General features: G+C 48.8%; 1 protein-coding gene across 4 annotated transcripts in view; it reads right to left on the bottom strand.

Moving 5' to 3' along the window:
* MACROH2A1 (macroH2A.1 histone) overlaps positions 1–13,417 on the bottom strand; it is a 62,710-nt gene extending 49,293 nt beyond the window's left edge. For 2 of the 4 annotated variants that reach the window (XM_084795813.1, XM_084795816.1), the window contains exons 1-2: positions 13,246–13,416; positions 4,157–4,361 (exon numbers count right to left, since the gene is read on the bottom strand). In XM_084795813.1, the coding sequence (XP_084651939.1) occupies positions 4,157–4,328 (172 nt within the window). In that variant the 5' untranslated portion in view covers positions 4,329–4,361; positions 13,246–13,416. Of the gene's footprint in view, positions 1–4,156; positions 4,362–13,245 lie in introns of all 4 variants that reach the window. The other 2 variants (XM_084795815.1, XM_084795814.1) reach the window with 2 other exon arrangements.
* Between the last annotated feature and the right edge of the window lie 6,469 nt (positions 13,418–19,886).

Below are 19,886 nucleotides of genomic sequence, written 5' to 3'. Positions count from 1 at the left end.
TGTCTGCGCTGGAGATGATGGGCATGGTGTCTGGGCTGGAGATGATGGGCATGGTGTCTGCGCTGGAGATGGGCATGGTGTCTGCGCTGGAGATGGGCATGGTGTCTGCGCTGGAGATGATGGGCATGGTGTCTGCGCTGGAGATGGGCATGGTGTCTGTACCTGACATATCACAGCCCACAGTGAGGCCCTGCTAGATGAAGGAGACTTCCCTCTGGCACCCACCTCCTCTCTGAAGCACACCTTCACTAGCCTCCCAGATGACAGAAGGCTGGTCCTTCCTCCTCTTCTATGGTGTCCTCATGCTTGAGTATAGGGCTAGCATCCAGCAGGTGTATCACGCACAGGGAGGCTGAGGGTGGAGACCTCCCCCAGCTCCTGCAGTATGGCCTGACACCAGGGCCCTCCTTGGGCCTGTGCTGACTTCTCCTTCCTCCCCTCTAAAGCTTTCTCTGACATAGAAGTTCACATGCATCCTGACCTTTGCTTCACGTCCTCTTTGCTTTGTTCACGCCCACTCTGCACACAGCACTTAAACTGGATAGAGCTCCACAGCGTGGAGCCTATTCTGCCCCCATCACACTGTGTTCTCACGCAGAGCATAGCACAGTGCCTGGCAAACAGGAGATAGTCAATAAATATGCAAGATAAGTGAGAAAAGGTCTTCAGTAAAACAAAAGCAAAGAACAGAGCAGAAAGAGGGTTTGGTCCGCCTCTCCTTCCCACTAAGGCCTAAAACAAGACACCTGCAACTTCTAGATTCCATGTATGTCACAGACTGAGCACTGTCGCCTTCTGAGGACAGTCATGGTGCACGCAGCACTGCACTGAGGGGTGCTTGCTGGACCCAGCCCCTGAGCTTTCTCTTCTCCTTCAGGAAATGGGGTACGATGACCTAAGAGGTGAAGTGCAGTGCTCACAACTCTGATGTCCTTCTGAGTTACATGGGCCAGGCATGCGATGGGCAGTGTCATGGGATATTCACGCCATGGACTAAAGCTGTTCGCTGGCAGATACAGCGTGGACTCCTGCTAGCAGCAGCCCTGCTGGAAGAGCTTTATAAAACACAAGTATCTCATACTTCACTGCGTAAGAGCTACTGCAGCTGAAGCCAAGCAAAGAAAGCCTCCGAGCTGCTTCCCCAGCACAGTCCCGGCTTCCCTCGCTGAGCCACCCTCCACTGTAGGCACTGCCACGCATGACCATAGCCAAGAGGGAGCAGGGAAGGTACAACACGGTCACGGTCATTGTGGGCACCACCACGCATGACCATAGACAAGAGGGACCAGGCGAGGGTGTGGAGAAAGAGGAACACTCCTTCATTGCTGGTGGGAATGCAAACTTGTACAACCACTTTGGAAATCTATCTGACACTTTCTCAGAAAAATGGGAATAGGGCTTCCTCAAGACCCAGCTATTCCACTCCTTGGAATATACCCAGAAAATGCTCCACCACACAACAAGGACATATGCTCAACTATGTTCATAGCAGCCTTATTCATAAAAGCCAGTACCTGGAAACAGCCTAAATGTCCCTCAGTTAAAGACTGAATAAAGAAACTGTGGTACATTTACACTATGGAATACTACTCAGCTATTAAAAACAAGTAAATCCCGAAATTTGTGGACAAATGGATGGGACTAGAAATGATCATAATGAGTGAGTTAACCCAGAAGCAGAAAGACTCACATGGTATATACTCACTTATAATTGGGCACTAACCCAAAACGCATGTCCCACGAAAGTCTTCACTTACCAGGAGACTGGGATAGATGTGAGGACATCCTACTGGGACTCTAGGTAAGAGAAATACAGGAGATGGGGAAATAGAAGGACCCAGAGGGTCCTAGAAACCTACAAGAAGAACATCGTGATGGATGGATTGGGGCCCAAAGGTGTCTGCTCAAACTATCACACTAACAAAGGACAATACAATAGTAAAGGTCAAACCCCTACTCTGATCTACCCAATGGACAGGACATTCTCCCCAGTTATGTGGAGAGCGGGGACTGGCTTTGACATGAACTTTGGTGCTCCGTATTTGACCATCTCCCCTTGGTGGGGAGGCCTAATGGCACTCAGAGAAAGAATAAGCAGGCTACCAAGATGAGCCTATGACCTACCATGATAGCCTATGACCATATAGTGGGGGAGAAGGTTCCCCTTGGTCATAGACCTAGGGGAGGGGAATAGGGTGAAAGGGGGAGGGAGGGAGGAATGGGAGGATACAAGTAATGGGATAACAATTGAGTTGTAATCTAGAGCACTTTCTTGATTGACAATTGATGCAAGGCAGGAGGGCCCAGCGCACTGTGAGTAGTACCATACATGGTGGGCCTGGGCTGTGGAAGAAAGGCAGCTGAGGGCAAACCTGGAAGCGAGCAGTGGGCAGGGTTCCTCCATGGGCCCTATTTCAGTCTTTACCCCAAGTTCCTGCCTTGTTTTTCCTTGAAGGACCACAACCTGAAAGCTAATGAACTCTTTCCTTCTCCCAAGCTGCTTCAATGTCTTACCATAGGAACAGAAGGGCAAACACAGCAACACTGGGCCCTCCACCTAAAGTCTAGCCTGTTTCCTCATCTACAGTGAGCATCAGGCCCAGCTCAAGCCCAGGTGCATAGTTCCCAAGCAGAAAGTCAAAATCCCAAAATATGTGCAAACCCCTCCTGACTAGGACAAAATGACTACTTTTCAGGGCTTGGTCCTGAGAATGTCACCTCCCTCATCATGGTGTCTGCTTCCAGAGAGATCTGAGGCTTGCTGTAGCGAGAGGCGTGGGCAGTCCAGGTGCGTCCAGCAAGGCTGCTACTGGCTGGGCCAGTTTAGAAGAGGTGCTCTGTCTTGCTCTAAATCTCTTCTTTCTCTTAGAGGAGAAGCAGCCACAAGAGTCAGGAGAGCTGCATCCTAGTCCTTGGAAGCTCACCCAATGAGTAAGTGCCATTACAAAAGACAGGCACTTCTGGGCCCCTTAAAGGGTATGTGCAGACTCAGCAAGTCCTTCTATGCTTTGAGGCCTGGTTTTCTTCCCACTAAAAATAGGGAGAGATCTGTCCCTGGCCAGCTTGCCTCCTACAGTGGGGACAGTGTAAGACCAGATCTGAGGGAAGGACCACAGACCACTGAGAAGTGGCTGATTCTAAGACCAGGACAAGGGAAGTGCAGGGTGAGACTAAAGCACCCCTCTGAGTGGAAAAGCAAGCGGAGATACAGAAAGCAATGAGGACATGGAGCAGGGACCTAAGGACCTGCTTTTCCGCCCCTGAGACAGTCTAAGCATTAAAGTGAGCAATGACATGAATTACACACCCAATTACACACCCAAGTCATGAGCCAATACTAATAGCACAAAAAGTAAGAAGGAAAATGCAGAGAGAGACAGAGAGAGACAGAGAGAGACAGAGAGAGAGACAGAGAGAGAGAGAGAGAGAGAGAGAGAGAGAGACAGAGAGAGAGAGACAGAGAGAGATAGACACAGAGAGAGACAGAGACAGAGACAACAAAAAATAATAAATTAAATAAAATGAAAACCAGTTTACTCCAAATCCTTGTTCAATGTAACGGTCATGGTTAGGGTTCTCATTAGATTCGTCCTGGAAGACTAGAGACAGGGTGAGAGAGTGCTGTGGAGGAGAGGTGCAGAGCTGGCACATACCATTTCAGCTGAACAAGAAACAGGAGGAACAAGTCCACACCAGAGGAAGCACTGACACCGCCCTGCCTCACCTGCAAAGCGTTATCGTGAGAACAGCCCAGACCTGAGAACATTCAGCAAAATATCAACACATGGAAGACTTGAAAACAACTAAAACCTGGAGAGTCACTCAAGATGACACAAGACTAGGTACACTGGTGGGCTTGTGTAGCCTAAGACACTGAAATGGATCCTCAATCAAGAAAGAAATCCAAAGTCACCTAAGAGACAAAAATAAATACAGAAGAATCTGTGCACAAACACAGATTTCCACAAGTAATGAGGAAAAAATGTTAACAACTGACAGATCTAGGTAGAAACAATTGGTGTTCTCTTCTGTGACTTTTCCAGGGGTTTAAAGAGCTTCTGTATGTAGGAAAGAAGTAAGTCTGTAAGTCCTTGGAACGCTCACAGACCTGCCACAGCTGAGCCACAGTGCCTGCTGCTGGCTTGGGAACACTCACCAGTCAGGTATTCCAGGACGGCAGCCATGTACACAGGTGCCCCCACTCCGATCCTATACTTAGGGTGGCCTTTCTTGATGTACCGCAGCATCCGTCCCACGGGGAAGATGACCCCTGCCTTGGCTGACCGGGAGGTCTTGGTAGACTTCTTCTTCCCACCACGGCTCGACATGGTGATGGCCCCAGAAGCAGATCAGCAAGCTCACTGTGAGAGCAAGACACACAGTCAGGGCCACTGGAGACAGCTCACTACCCATTTTCCAGGTTCACGATGGTCTCGTGATAGAAACAGATGACGGATGCAGGCAGCTACTGCGCCCACTGAGCCTGCTGAGCCACTTATGTGCTTGGCTAGAGCTGTCTGCCCCTTGCAAAAAGAATGCACAGTTTTGCATACTTTATCCTGTGACACTGATTTTATTAGTTACTTCCATATAAATATTATACTGACAATGACTGCTTTTAAGTGCCTTGATTTTATGCCTCATGGTGTAAAAAAAAAATGTGATTTCTTGTTATGTTCTACAGCTCTTTAATAATTGCACCTTTATACACTTGAGAGTGAAATAATAAGTCTGTAGTAAAATGGGAAGAAAACTATGGCCCTCGCCTAGAACAAGGACATACAGCCAAGAAGCTAGGTTCTTTAGTGTACTCTACTCTACTCTAGGACCCTGAGCTGTGACAGGCAAGAGTCAGATATCACCAGTGGCCATTGAAAGAAAACCTCTGAGCACATGTGGTCCCCAGGGAAGACGTTAGAGGAGGCTCTGCTCCTGTCTACTCCCACCCACACAGCCCTCAGCCCAAAGGATGTTCTTAGCGCCTGCCGGGACTGCACTCAGCTCATCCAACTTAACCACGTACTCGCAGGCATCTGCAGAGTTTTCCTCCACTTACCTGTTCCTTCTTCCTCTCTATACTGTAGGCAAGTCAATCTGCAGCACGCAAATCAGAACGTGTCCTAGCCCTGATTGATTGAAAGCTTACGAGGATCACCAAAAAATTCCAAGATAAAAATCACGATCCTTGGCCACCACTCTGCAATGCCATAGAAACCTGGGCCTGCCACATAGTCTAACATGGCTTCATGCTACATGAGCTAGACTCCGACACAGACAGTCATAGGGGTCCCCACTGAGGTCCCTCTGCTTCTCTTCTTCATGCCTTTGCACTGACCGGTCTCCTTCGTGGGAGCTTCCTTTACCTCCTTTCTCCCTGTGCTTGGCCAATCATCCCTCATCTGGCTGCTCCGTATCTGGGCTCCATGAGCTCAGGCCACAGCAACGATGCACACAGACCTTAAGAGGGTGGAGGGTTGAACCTGAGTATGCAGCAAATGCTTACACTTGAGTACACACGACAGGAACTTGGCTGGGCAAACATGGTCCCTGCCCTACAGTCACTTAAATTACACTTGTAACAAATGTAAAACTGGGATGTGAAGCCAGTGTGAGGTGCTGAAGATGGGTTGTAAGGGAGACTGGGTGATCATGGAGTCTCCTTGATGCAATCCCTATTGCTCACTGAACCAAATGGGCAGGTCTCCCACATGCTAAGCTACTGAGCTCAGGTTCCATGATGTGTGGGCCTCTGTGAGCATGAAGGCCTAGGGCTAGGCGTTCTTGTCATTCAGCTTTATCTCAGGGACTGTGGTCCACACTAACATCTACCAGTCAGAGACACAGATGAGGGCCACAGACAACAAAATTACTAGGCATGCTGGGGCTGCCACACTGCCAAACACAGCAGAGGTAAGATGGCTCCAGCCTGTGTGCCAAGAACCCTGTACGGTGCCAGTTCCAAGGCACCAAGTCTCATGGTCTGGGGATGAGGAAAGGGGATCAGAACTTTCCTGAAGTGACAAGCTGACTCTCTGCAGTGCCACACTGTCTTAGGGCACAGCATGCACACAGGTACCTGGGCTCACCAGTCATGGAGTATGGGTGGCACACATATTTGCGGGAAGAGCTGCCATTGGTTCCTACAATCTCAGGCTTAGCAAATGTGTTTCACAGACCATCAGCCTAAGACCTTCAGAGCTTTTATTGCCGGTGTCTCTCCCCTTTCGGCAGGAATAGCTTGTGGTCAGGGATGACCACTAACAGCTCAATCCCTTTGTGACAGATGCACAGACCAGCCGTTCCCCAGAAGACCTGCAGGTGTGGATAGCAGTGTTTGTCAGAAGCCATAAGTACCAGGACCTGGCAAGTCCCACACATGTTCACTCTTTAAGATAACATTCCTTCTGTTTCCTTCTCTGACAGTAGCCAAGCGCTAGTGACACCCTGTCCCTATGTCAGTGCACACCTAGCTATCAGACCCCTATGACAAAGGTCCATTTAGTCCTCCAGGCACCTTAAATTTCTCTGGGTCCCTAGGCCCCATCAGTGGCAGTATTGTACACCAGGAGTAAGCATGGCCCCCTACTTCCTACCAACCCCAACTATTAGCAAAGCTCTGCCCAACCCACCTGCAAGTTCCTCTTCACCTGTGCCCCTCCCTGGCCTGCTTCAGGCTCTCTCCACACCAGAGCCACTTCTGCCTCCTCCTTATCACCCTGCGCTCTGAGACAGCAAAGAAACCAATTTCCACAGCACTGTTTCCTGGTATCCTTGCTGGGCTCAGGAACCCTGGGCCACCTCTGACTTCCTGAACCTATCAAGGATGTCTTTAAACATGCTATTTATCCAACCTAGAATGCCCTTTGTCCTCCTGTCAACCCGCTAAATGGAGGCTCACACACCCTTCTTGGTCCTGGCCACAGTATGAATGACTGTGTGTGTGACCTGTTTCATGTTTCCATAGCTTGTGTCAGCACTTGTATGTGCCTGCCCAATCCAACTGAAATGCACGTGTTCTGCTCTTTGTGTATTTCTGCCCTGCAGCCTCCTCACAGCATGTGGTGGATTTTAAACACCCTTTTACCCAATTAATTCCTACCTGCAGTCTCCATAGAAGCTGTGTGTGTGCGTGCATGCATTTGCGTGTGTATGTGTGTGTAGGTGTGTGTGAGCGTGCATGTGTGAGCATGCGTGCACCCATGTGTCAGGTCCAGCCTGCTCTAGGGGTATGGGCAGTTCCAGCTTAGCCCCAATGTAGGGAAAGAGCAACCATGGCAAAAAGAGGCATTGGGCACCATGATACAAAACGAGAAGTTAATCATGGCTCTACCACTGGTGAACACGTGGCCTTAGTCAGGTGACTTGACCCCTCTGAGCCTTTTGTTTTCATCTATCAGAGATGTGTTGGTGGGGAAACTGGTTGAGTGTGTAAGGGGGCTGCCACTATGAGACACTACTTAACATTAACCAAAACAATATACACAAGACAAGACGCAGCCACTCCGTGCAGGCCAGGTCTTAGACACTTCTCCTCACCAGGGCACTGCTGCTACACTGCCACTAGATAACGCCCTACAACTTACTCCTCACTTATGAAAAGTCCTGCCATGTTTTAGACGTGATGACCGCCAAAGACTCAAGTGTTGGAAGACTAGTCTCCACTGTGGTGATACAGGGTGTGTGGACTTTAAAAAGTAGGGCTAATGGGATTCAATTACTGGTTCCTCCTATTCCTTCCCCGACTTCCTCTTTTACCATATGATCATACTAGCGTACCCCTCCACCCCCAACACCATTGTAGTGCACGTCAAGAGCTAAGCCCAGGCTGGCACACCTATGAACCTTCAAAACTGTGATAAGTAAATTTTGTAAAGTTACCTAGCCTCAGATATGCCATGATAGCAGCAGAAGAGCAAATACAGGTAGAAAAGGTTTCCATGATTGGCAGTCACACCTCCATGAATCATGGATCCAGACCCCTCCCATCTGATTCTGGCATCTTCAATGCCTGACTCCCACCGTTGCCATGGGAGGGCAAATATCAGGGAGGATAACACAGATTTTTTTAGGGGCTAGGCCTGAAAATGGGCACGCTGTGACTGATCCTGATGTACCGGTCAGAATCTAGCTCCATATCTGTATGTAATTACAAGAGGGGTTGGGAAAAAGTACTCTAGCCATCTGCTCTAGGGGTTGTGATGGGGCCTCTGACAAACCAGTTTAAAAGCTGACCTTCACACCATGGTCTGAGTGGCAAGCACAGTAGAACTCATGTCCTCCACAAGGCCTGATCGGAGGGAAGGACAGTTCTACAACCCAGACAAAATGACTTTCCAAGCCTTCGGCTTCCTGTCAGGGCAGCACTAAAGAACAGCTATGCTGCTTGCCTGATAAAAGTGTCTCCTGGCTGGGCTCACTATCCAGGAGGGGGCCCTATTCAGTCACCCGAAAGGATCCACACACTGAGAGTCCCAGACACTCTGAAGGCACAAAGACTGTACCTAGTCACCACTGCATGCCAGTCACCAGCCTAGGACATGAAGATCCTGCCACCTCTCCTAGGGGATCTCTGAGCCGCATTGCTGTACTCCACCTTACTTGTGGTTTCTAGATCTCTGAGGCTTCCTATAGCATTCCTGGTGCTTCAAGGATACAAGCTTAACCTGGTAACGTTTACAGATGCCTCTGGGTAATGAGTACGACTAGGCAAGGTCAAAGACAAGAGTCCCCATGATTGAACCTTGGTGCCTTTAAAGGAGGAAGAGAGTTTTAAGACGCACGCATGCACTCCATGTCACAAACCATGTAATTCTCTATACAACATCAGGACTCTTAACAGGAAGGAGGCCACCACCAAATGAGGCCCCTTAACCTTTTACCTCCAAAACCCCTTTCTTTTATAAAATAGCCTGCCGCAGCCATCTCATTCTGCAACTCCTCTGCCCATACACTAAGCACAACAAGCATGAGCCTTGTTTGCAGAACCACAAAGCTTACCCAAAGAAAAGCGCTGGACAGTCAGGACACAAATGAAAAGGCAATCTCCAACTGCAAGCTGTTCTACAAGTAAGGTGTGACTAGAAAGTACAATTTGTCCTCATAGCACAGATGGAACCAGAAAGCCGGTCGCAAGGACTCCATGAAAGGGGTGGACAAACAAGAAGCTCTCTTCTAAGCAGGAGCAAGGAAGGGAGTACTGCAGAGGCCTGCTGGGCGCCCACCACCCCTTCCTATGGCATTTCACCCTCACACTCCACCCAAGCCCCACGGCTCCCTCTGACCCACCCTTCCCAGGCCTGTGACTTCTATGGTTGATGCAAGTCCATCAAGAAGCTCCCATGCTGCAATCTGCTGTGCTGTGCTTTCTGCCCCTACTGATATCCTGGCTAGGCCAGTTCTGATGACCCCAATCTTTTCTGACTCCCAGCAACTAGGGCTCCCCCAGGCTGACTTACTCAGTTATTCCTGCTACAGTTCTAGGACCCAAAAATCAATCGATCAATAGCTGGACAAATAAGTAAGTCCTTAAATAATTATTTCCTTCTGTCAGCATCTCTCTAATAGATTCATTGATTCTTTCCAACGCTACATTCTCTTCAAATGCTTTTCAAATCCACCCTTCCAAGCTGTTCAGCATTCTAGACTCTATATATATGCCCTCAACACTCACTACATTGTATCATCAACACCTGTTTCTTGGCTGTCTTGGTGTCCCAGACCAATTTACTCTGTTCACCACTGTAGCCCTACTTGCTGTTTTGTGGCTACTTAGTTGCCATTTCAGTAAATGGGCCCCCTAATAGAGAACAGCGCAGCAAGCCCAAAGGCCTGGGACTCACAGCCATGGCTAGTTCAACATCAGTCAGGAGCTGCCTTGGGGATTATCCCACACACCCATTTGTCAAGACTCATCTGTCAAGTCGCTGTGAAAGTTGAGACCCTCAAAAGCCAGGCAAGTTTGTGCCACCTTAGGCGTTCCCAGGAATAAACATGTCCTGATAGCCAAGACACAAGTCACACAAAGGGTCATGACTGTGACAATCTTTGACCCTCTTTATCTTTCTTCTCAGCACTGTTCCGACTAATACTAGCCAGAGGAGACTGCTTATGTTCTTCACACCTGGAAGACCCATTGATGCCTTTATCAGGGGTGACTAACATTTTCACCAGGAAACATCTACAAAGGTGCTGGGTGGGCTACACTCATAGCTCTACTAGGATGCATGCAGTCTGCGGGTTGTAGGTTCTACATGTAACCACTTGGGGCACTCAAACCTCGGGAATGATCAATTCTGAAGCCTTTAGTACCTAAGCTACAAACATATGCGTACTGATTCTGAAAGAAGGTGTTAGTTAGGAGAACTAGGGAGCTGTGTCAGAGAATCTGTGTCCCAGCTCAAGGCATGGAGGAATCTCATGTGTAAGTGTGCAAAACTCTGGCAATAAGGGCCACCTGCTCCACTCTCGGCAGCTTGCATCCACATGCATGTCACCTTCCTGTCAACTTTGATCACGAAGGCAAAGCAGAGGCACTCCATCCTGAAGGGAAGGGTGGCAATCCTATCCGCAGCGCTCCCCTCTGTTTATTCCTATCCTGCCAGAATATTAGCAGCGGCACTGTTATGTCCCCAGAGGCATGTGACTATCCTACATGACACAAGCTGCACTGTGATTGGCTCAGAACAGGCTCAATCAGGAAAAATGTCTCTCCACTCATCCAACACTAAGTCACAGAATGAGCCATGTGCCACCCAAGGAGGGAGTGCAAGCAGAAGAGATCCCAGTACATGTACGCTGCTCGTGTGTCCAGTTTCTAGATGTGGGGAAAGCAAACCCCAAAGCCAGTTTCACAAGCAGGAAACAGCCTGTACCTGAGGCCTGAAACTTCACCCTTGGATGTGCGTACTACGCTGTCGCTGTCATTTCTGAGCAGAACTGAGGGGCCAGTCCTGAATTGTAAAAGCAATGCTGCCACTTACCTCCTCTCCCAAATAAAGACTGTGCTAAATGCTGTGTGATCTCCTTAAGAGAGGAGGAACCCTGTCAGGCAAAGTATCGGGAAGCTCCCAGGCACTGGGTCTCAACAAAGAAGGGGAGACCTTTGCCTGGCCTTTGCTCTCCTCTCTTGCTCAGAGCCCTCCCTGTCCTGGCTCTGATGGGATTCCTTGTGGTTTTGCCTGTGTCTCCTATCCTTACCTGACCCTAGATCCTGCCACCCTGAGCCTCTAGCTGCACCTCTACACAGTTAGTTGGTTTCTCGGGGCTCAAACACTTACCCCCCTCTGTCCTCCTTTGCTCAGCAAACTTCTCCTTCATCTTTCATGGAGAGTTGACCCATTCAGGTGGAGCCACTGCTCCTATGCTTAGCTTCAGGACACATAAGGGATCCCGACCACTCCAGCCCCTTCCCATTTCACATTCCAAGAACCAAAGGCTACTGCAAATCTCTGAACATCACATACAGACTGGCAGTTTATTTATTTACATACATCTTTAATCAACTTGGGCATCATCACCTCCATGCTTGTCACTGGGGGAGGAAAGAATGGCTCTTTCTAGGACCCCAGGGAGCGGCAGACCAAACCGAGCCACTCCCTGAAGCTGGCCCATTTGGTTACTTAAAAAAAAAAAAAAAAAAAAAAAAAAAAGCCAGCGAGGTTACCAGTGTGACTTTCCAGACCATTCTCAGTATAACACAGTGAGCTCTCCCTGCCTCATGCTACATTAACACCAGTTATAAACAGTGCCCACTCACCCCTCTCCTATGCCTTACCTAGGGATCAACATCAGCAGCAACAAATGAAGACTGTGGCCCTCACTCACAGGCAATGAGAAAGGGGGAAAGGCTTTAAAAAGTCTTAGGAGTTTCATCAACCTTAAGGTGTGTGTGTGTGTGTGTGTATAACAAACCCCAAACTGAAGAAGTTTATCTGTTCAGAGTGTTTGTAAACAGACTTGCTGCTGCTCAATTGGTCAACTGTGGGCAAGGTGCATTAATCCCAGTCGCAAGCAGAGTGTCCACTTCAGAGGTAAGGGCACGTGTGCCTGCACACCGGGAACCTAAAGGTGACGGGAGGGTTAGCTGGGTTAGCCCTAGCGTGCACTGGAGTCTTCCACTTCAGCATAAAACTCTTCAAAACTGGGACTCCCTGCAGAGGAGGAAACAAAACACTTCCTCCTTCTTAACAGTAAAACCTCAAACCACAGAGGTGTCAGCAAGGAGGGAAGCCAGCAGGAGAACCCTCTAATTTTCTATTCTTCCAAGCTGTTTATTGGATCATTAAAATCTTACAAAGACTTCATTAATGATTGTAATTGTTGAAACCGAGGTCTGTCTCAACTGCTTGTTCAAAAGTAACTCACTTTCAAACCCAGGAAACATTCGCCCTACATTTCTTCTAAAAGATTCTTTCAAGCAATCTTTTGCCCAACAATTAAGAGTTATCGTCAGTCTCTGCAGGAGTGGGAAGGAACGGGGCTCATCGTCTGAAACACCTGTTGTGAGGTGACACTGCCAGCAGCATCCCGCGCCTTCCATCTCCACTCGCCCCCACCCCCAGACTCTCTTCTCAGCTGTCCCTCTGCGCGCGGGGAGCCTACGGCCTTCCGGAGTCACCTTAAAATAACACCTCCCCACCACAAAGCAAACAAAAGGCAAGCGAGAGCAGCGGGGCTTCCATGGCTCCGCTCCAGCCCGCCTCGGCCCTGGATTCCGTCCGCGAGTGGTCCCCAGGCCTCCCCTGCTCAGGCCTCGCGGCGGGTCCTCGCCAGCTGGCCTCACAACGGCCCGCGGCTCGCGCCCCACTTATTGTGCCCGAGAGGACACGCGCGGGCCGGCGGCGCACGAGCAAGTACAACTCCACACACAGCAGCTCCGGGCCGGGCGGACTGGCGGGTCAGGGCCGCCGGGCCTCGGTGTCCTCCGGCCCGCGCCAGCCCTGGCTCTCTCACCGAGGGAGGCACCCGATCAGCCCTGTTCCCACAAAGCGCCCCAGCAGGGGTAGGGGTGCGTCTCCAAAGAGAAGTTGGTTTCCGGGTTTGCTTTCGGAACAAAACCACCGCGATCCGCGCGCCGCCGGAGGAGGGCCTTGGCGGGCTCCGGGCAGCCCAAGGCCCGAGGGCAACCGCTCGCCCGAGTTTTCCTGGGCGATAAGCAGGGCCGCAGCGCACGGCGGACGGAGGGCGCGCGGGGCCCGGACGGCGCGGACCGACAGCCTGCGGCTCCGAGGCCCGCGCGGCACTTACCGGGCGGCTGCAAGGTGTGGGGCCCGAGCCCTGTCCGCCGCTCGCGCCGGTCCGCTCCGCACTCCTCCCTGCCCACCCACGCCTCCTCGCTTCCCGCCCGCGCGTCCCGCGCTCGCGCCCTCCGCCCGGCTCCGCTGGAACCAGTGAACTGGAACCACTCGCGGCGGCCCCGGGATTCCCACAATGCACAGCGCGCTGCTCGTCACATCCCTTCCCGGCCTCGCGCGTCCGGCCACCCCTCCCCACTCCACTCGGCGCCCCGGCCTTGACCCCGACCTACGGCCGGGCCCCCGGCCCCCCCCCCCCGACACCAAGGGTTCCAGCCTCCGCTGCACCCAGGCCTGGCCGCCCGCTCTCTGCCCCCCAGGCATCGGTCTGTGCGCTGGAGCTGCAAGCGTCAGGCCTTAGGAAGATGCTTGTCCAGAGCGCGTCTCAGCGTGACTCTTCAGTGAGCACCTACTGTGTCGCCTCATCCATCCCTAGTAGCGTCGACCACAAAGAGGGAGGGTAGTACAATTGCCGTTAGCCAGGGATCTTTCTTTCCCCAGCCAGTGCAAACTCTCCGCGCCTCTAGCCGGCCCCCTGTCTTTAAATGCAAGTACTATTCAAGCAGCTGTCTGCCCTAACTAAGATCAGCTGCTGCATCGCAAGCCCTGCGTCAGTGGGGTTCTTCACACCTGGCCTCAAAGTCTGACCTTACTTTGCTCAAGGAATCCGTTAGCTACCTCCACTAAGCTACTGGCTTTACTGACGGACGCAGTGACACTTTTATTAAGGCGGAGGAGGCAGCCAGAAGAAGGGCAGCGAAGTCTGTCCACAGAACTGAAGACTCTCCTCCAGACCCAGACTGCACTATAGTACCAGCAGGTATTTGGGTTGTGACCCTTTAACAGCTGAGCCATCTCTCCAGCCCTTATGCAACATTTTAAAGACACGCAAAGCACTGTCTAATACCTGTCATCCACACATTGATTTATCTAAGTAAATACCTAAAGACATTCTTTGCACTTGGGTGCTGTTATGAAATGCTAAACAAAACAGGCAAAAACAAAACAACCCCCCCCCCAAAAAAAAAACCAAAAACCTGCCTTTCAGGAGCTTGCAGTCTGGTGGGAAAAGAAAACCAAGAGACAAAGAAGTCATGCATTACAGGGTATAAATTCTGGGAGGAAACTGAGTGAGGGGAAATATAATAGGAAAGGTTAGCAGGGATGCGTTCAAGAGGTAGTCTTGAGGCTGGAGAGATGGTTCAGTGTTCAACAGCACTTCATGTTTTTGCAGAGGACCAGGACTCTGTTCCCAGAACTTATGTGGTCCTGATAAGTCCACTGCGGGGACTCAGTACTCTCTTCTGAAGTTCATGAGTACTAGGCAAGATGTGGTACACACGCGCGCGCACACACACACACACACACACACACACCGGCAAAATACTCAAACACACAGAATAAACTAAATCTAATGTTTAAAAAAGAGGTAGTTTCAGTAAGAAAGAAACATTTAAGGAAAGGCCTGAAAGAGTAGAGGGAGCAAGCAAACCATGTGGTTGCTGGGAAGAAGGACTATTCCCAGCGCGAGGCTCCGAGTCATGAGCACGTCCAGAACTATTGTGAGCCAGAGTATGAAAATGGAGTCCAGAAAATGAAGGGGAAACATTAGACTTTCTTTCACTGTAACAAATGCAGGAGAGGAACCATTTAAAGAAGAAATTATTTACTTTTACTAAATGTCAGAGGTTCCAACCCATAGTCCTTGGCTCTAACGATAAGGCATATTGTACGACAGAACATCAAAGTGGCAGAGCATGTGACAGAGGCTACTTACCTCATAGCAAACAGGGAGCAAAGAGAGGGAGTCAGGACAAGATACACTCCAGTGATGAACCCTCTGTCACCCAGTTGCTCCCACTAGGACTCACATCCTAAAGTTCCCAAGACTTCCTCAAGTAGAGGCCACGCCTCCAACAGTGAACTCGGGGGTAAAGGTGGGCATTGCGTTTTCAAGCCAGAATATCTGCCCCTGGGTCCTAAAGGTTCAGGGTCATCTCAGTACAAAAGGCAAGAGTCTCGGCGATCTTAATATTTCCAATGTTGTTCAAAAGTTCAAGTCTAAAACCTTGAGACTTGAGGCAAACTTTTTTTTTTTAACTGTGAGCCCCTACAGCAGCGGTTCTTAGCCTTCCTAATGCTGGACCCTTTAATACAGTTCCTCATATTGTGGTGACTCTCAACCATAAAATCATTTCCATCGCTCCTTCAGAACTGTACTTTTTCTACTGTTGCGATTTATAATGTAAAATACCTGGTATGCTGGATATCAGATACGAAAACCCTGTGAAAGGGTCATTTGAGCCCCCCCCCCCATCACTCATGAGCCACAAGTTCAGAACTGCTGCCCTATAGAATTAAGCAACTTATATACGTCTAACATCCAGTGGCCCAGAACTAACACTCTGCTTTCAAATGGGAAGAATGGAAACACAGAAAAGATGGGATGAAACAAAGACTGAAACCCACCAAGCTCCATGTCTGGGATCCCGGGGCATGCTGGTGTCAAACGCATTTCAAAGAGTTTATTTCTGTGACCTTGCAGTGTAAGCCTGGATGGCGTCTCTCTTAGGCTGGCCCTCCTTGTCACCTTAGTGTGTCTCCCATGCTCCCAGGAGCTCCAGTGTGCTGGAATCTTCATTCCTACGTGGGCTTCATTTTCAGTTTGTCATTGACGCCTCGGGGGATACCCACGGAGGCTGCAGGACCTCTGACCCTGGCACACGGGTGACCTTCCGTGTCATTTTTTCTTCCAAACACTGAGTAGAAGAAGCATCCACGGCCCTATGACTCTTCCCTGCTGTGTTACTATAAAACCAGCATCAATGCCAAGGGACCACTGGAAGGCCCTGGGGTAACTGACTGCCTCAGACCGTGGCTCCAGCACTTTCTGAGTTCCTAGGCAGCTGAAACCAGCCAAACACTCCTCTGGGTGCCCTCGTGTGAAGAGAGTACCTCCGCTCCCACTCCCGCCAAGGGAACATCTTCCAGATGAGTCTATACATGCCATACCCTTGTGCCTGCAAAACCTGGGGTCTGGCCAATGCCCGAGATGCCTTCAAGGTATCTTTTCCTGTTGTTGTAATGCAAAGCTCTTTGTTTCTCTTACTAAAGAAATTCCTTTAGTCAGTCCTGGTTTCCTTAGGAATCATCGCCTTACTGGTCTTTGTTTGATACTGACTTTTTTGACCAAGCTGTAAGTTTCTCAAATCTGTCCTGTTATTTTCTCTAATTGGTTGTTGTAAACCTGGCTAAATGCATCGAGTAACAGCCACGCCACACTTCAATACTGCCTTGAGACCTCCTCTATCGGATCAATCAAGTGTTTAAATCTAGTCTTCTATGCACCGGGATACAGACGAAAACGCAGACCAACTATGAACATGTGATAAGCATGGGCTCAGTTTCCAGTGACGCCCTTGTTCTCAACTGGAAGCTCACAGGTACACTTTGTGCTGTCCACACTCATTTCCGTTCTGGTCTCCTTCGCTCCCACCAGAACCATCTCTTAAACCCTGCTTACAGAATTGTGGGGCGTGTCTAGCCCACATCTTCAAACTCTTCCTAATTCCTGCCACAATCCATGTCTAAAGACGTCTGGACCCACACAGTCAGGTTACTTCTCAGATACCACTTTTCCATGTTGGCCATATGTTTTTATTATTGTGACCAAACATCTGAAAGAAGCAAACTGAGAGGGAAAGACTGATCCTGACCCACAGTTTCAGCACATCAAGGCAGGGAGTGCGTGGTGGAGCAGCTCATATCACAGTGCCTGATGCAGAGAGCGTATCTGCTCTCACTGGCTTTCCCCTCCCCCATTTATTCCATCCCTTTATTCCCAGCCTATGACGCCATCCTACCCAGATTCATTATCCCTCCCAATGACACATTTACTAATCTAGATGCTTCTTAATCTATTCAAATTGACAGTTCAAGATATGCCACCCTAGGAAAGAGACAGGAGAGAAAGCCGAAGAAATGAAAATGCTTTGAATTCCAAAAACCTGTACTCAAGATGCAGAGAGAGGGGTACAAGGGAAGCCGTAGGGCTGACCTCTCTTGTTGTTGCTTGACCCACCTCTGAGGGCAGGTACCCTCAGCTCTGCTGGAGCCACCGAGTAAAGTTGGAGCCCACACTCCTCAAGAGGTCAGCTCCACCTCTGGAGCTGCCAGTGTGCTAGCCACAGACTGCAGTAAGAGCACAAAGCACTCTTGTGCTATTTAGTGCAGCAAGCATTTCCCTCCATCTTTCTTCACCTGTGGTCCTGATCCTCTGTCTCGGTGACCTGCCCCAGGGCTGCCTCAGGGAGACAGGCCAGCTGCTCCTCTTCATTTTTAAAGACTTTGAGGCTTTTTTTCCAATTGCAAGATAAATGTGTGCTTATTGTGGAATCTAGAAAAATAAAAATGCTCAAAAAGGTAAAAAAAAAAAAAAAATCACTGTGCACACTCACGTGGAAAGAATGTTCCCCTTTGAGCAGTTTGCTGAGTTATATGGGTTTCCTGAATCTGCTTCAGATTAAACGTGCATGGTTTCCACTCCAGTGCTCAGCACCTGCTTTTAAACTTAATGGTCCTTCGTGAGCATTTTACCAGGGAGTTTTCCTATAACCACAGCTCTCAAACTATTTGGATTCAGAACCTCTTGACACTCTTAAAAATTACTGAAGACCCTGAAGAGTTCTTGTTTAAGGTCTACAGATGTAGCTCAGGGATGGAGAACTTACTTAGCAAGTGCATAGCCCCACGGTCAAGTCCTTGCACTGCCAAAAAAAAAAAAAAAAAAGTACCATTAGAAACTAAAACTGAGAAAAAATGTCCAATAAAGTATTCATTTAAAAATGTTAGCATATGCATAACATAATAATGTACTGTTAAAAAAATAATTCTACTAAACAAAAAGTTAGCAAGGAGAGTGATGTTGAATGACTGCTTTAATAGAACTAGATTCTCGTGTCTTTTTATTCAATCATTTGCAATATGCAGTTTTGATGGTGAGAAATCAGCTTTGTGCAGATAAATGTATATTTGGAATAGAGGATTTAAATAGTCTTTTAAAAAATTTTTATTGCAGATACTTTGGGATACTGTATTCAAATTCAGTACTATTTTTGAAGATTTATTTATTATTTTAAATATACGTATGTATGTCCTGAGTGCATGTGCATGCGCCTCATGCATGTATCTATGTACCCATGGAAGCCCAAAGAGAGCATTAGAGCTCCTAGAACCAGAGGTGCAGGCAGGTGGGAGCTGTCTAATGTGGGTGCAGGAATCAAACCTCGGTCCTTTGGAAGAACAGCAAATGTTCTTAAGCACTGAGCTCACAAAGTAGTAAATTCTTAAAGGTTATAACAGTGTGGTATCTGAAACCAGTGAGTCAACTTTCGACGTTAGGTCCATTACAGTCCATTGGTCCTATGTCTTGAAGGGACCGTTTAGCCATGCAGGATCGAGTAACCTCTATTCCTGGTCATTTGGAAAAGGCAGGTTCCCTGAGTTATGCAGGGCTTCCAGTGTCAACAGCTTGTTGCACAACGCCGGCACCCTACCCGTGGACACCATTCCCTTCATCTCTAGCTTTCTGTCTGCTGCTTTGATGGATTCCATAGCCACAGCACTTGGGAAGGCAAGGGTTTATTTAGCTTATACATCTGTGTTGCAGTCCTTCATTAATAGAAGCCAGGGCAGGGACTGAAGCACACATTTAGTAACCTTTTTTAATACAACCCAGGAGCACCTTGCCCAAGGTACCACTAAACTCTCCATCATTTAGCAGTTTACAAAAGTACCACGGACATGCAGTCCCACTGACAGAGGCAATCCCTCAGCTGAGGTGCCTTCTTCCCAGGCGGATCAAGTTGACAAAAGTTACCCAGCATGCCTCTCATCCAAGGGGTTTAAAATCCTGCCACCCCCCCCCCCCCCGTACTAGGAAACTGTCAGGCTCATGGTGGCAAACAAATTTTTCAAATTTATATTTTTTGCTTGAAAGTCCAACTATATTACTGCAAAGAGTAGCATCACATCGGTTTTCCTTGAAATAAATGGTGCATTCTTTTCTGTTTCAAAAACTATTCACCATATACACAGTCAATAACATTTTTTTGGCCTTCAAGCATTTTTGCTTCATGGACCAATTTATATCATCATCATCATCATCATCATCATCATCATCATCATCATCATCCACTCAGGAGTCAGAAGCAGGTAGATCTCTGTTAGCGCAACAGCAGCCTGGTCTACATCGTAAATTCCATACTAGTTAGAGGTTCATAGTGAGATTCTGTCTCAAAAACAAAAACAAACTGCATTGGTAAAAAGACAGATACATTGTTATGGCCCATTATCACTTCCTCTTGAGGAATCCATCCCTAGACAGGGCACATCTGGATAATTACAGTCTGCTAAAGAATAACCCTTAGGCTGCAGGTCTTTGTGGGCCTTTGAGAATGTCATGATTTCTTTTAAAGTCAGAAGAAAATGAGGGTTAGGCCCATTTTTAATTGAAGAAAACAACTTAATATATGATAATAATTCATTTGTTTTCGTGACAGTGCGGTCATAAAATACAACTCTTCTTTTTTTTTT

The sequence above is a fragment of the Acomys minous genome (genome assembly GCF_964271855.1).
Source record: "Acomys minous genome assembly, chromosome: 9".
NCBI classification, from domain to species: domain Eukaryota; kingdom Metazoa; phylum Chordata; class Mammalia; order Rodentia; family Muridae; genus Acomys; species Acomys minous.
This window is presented reverse-complemented; position numbering and strand designations above follow the sequence as displayed.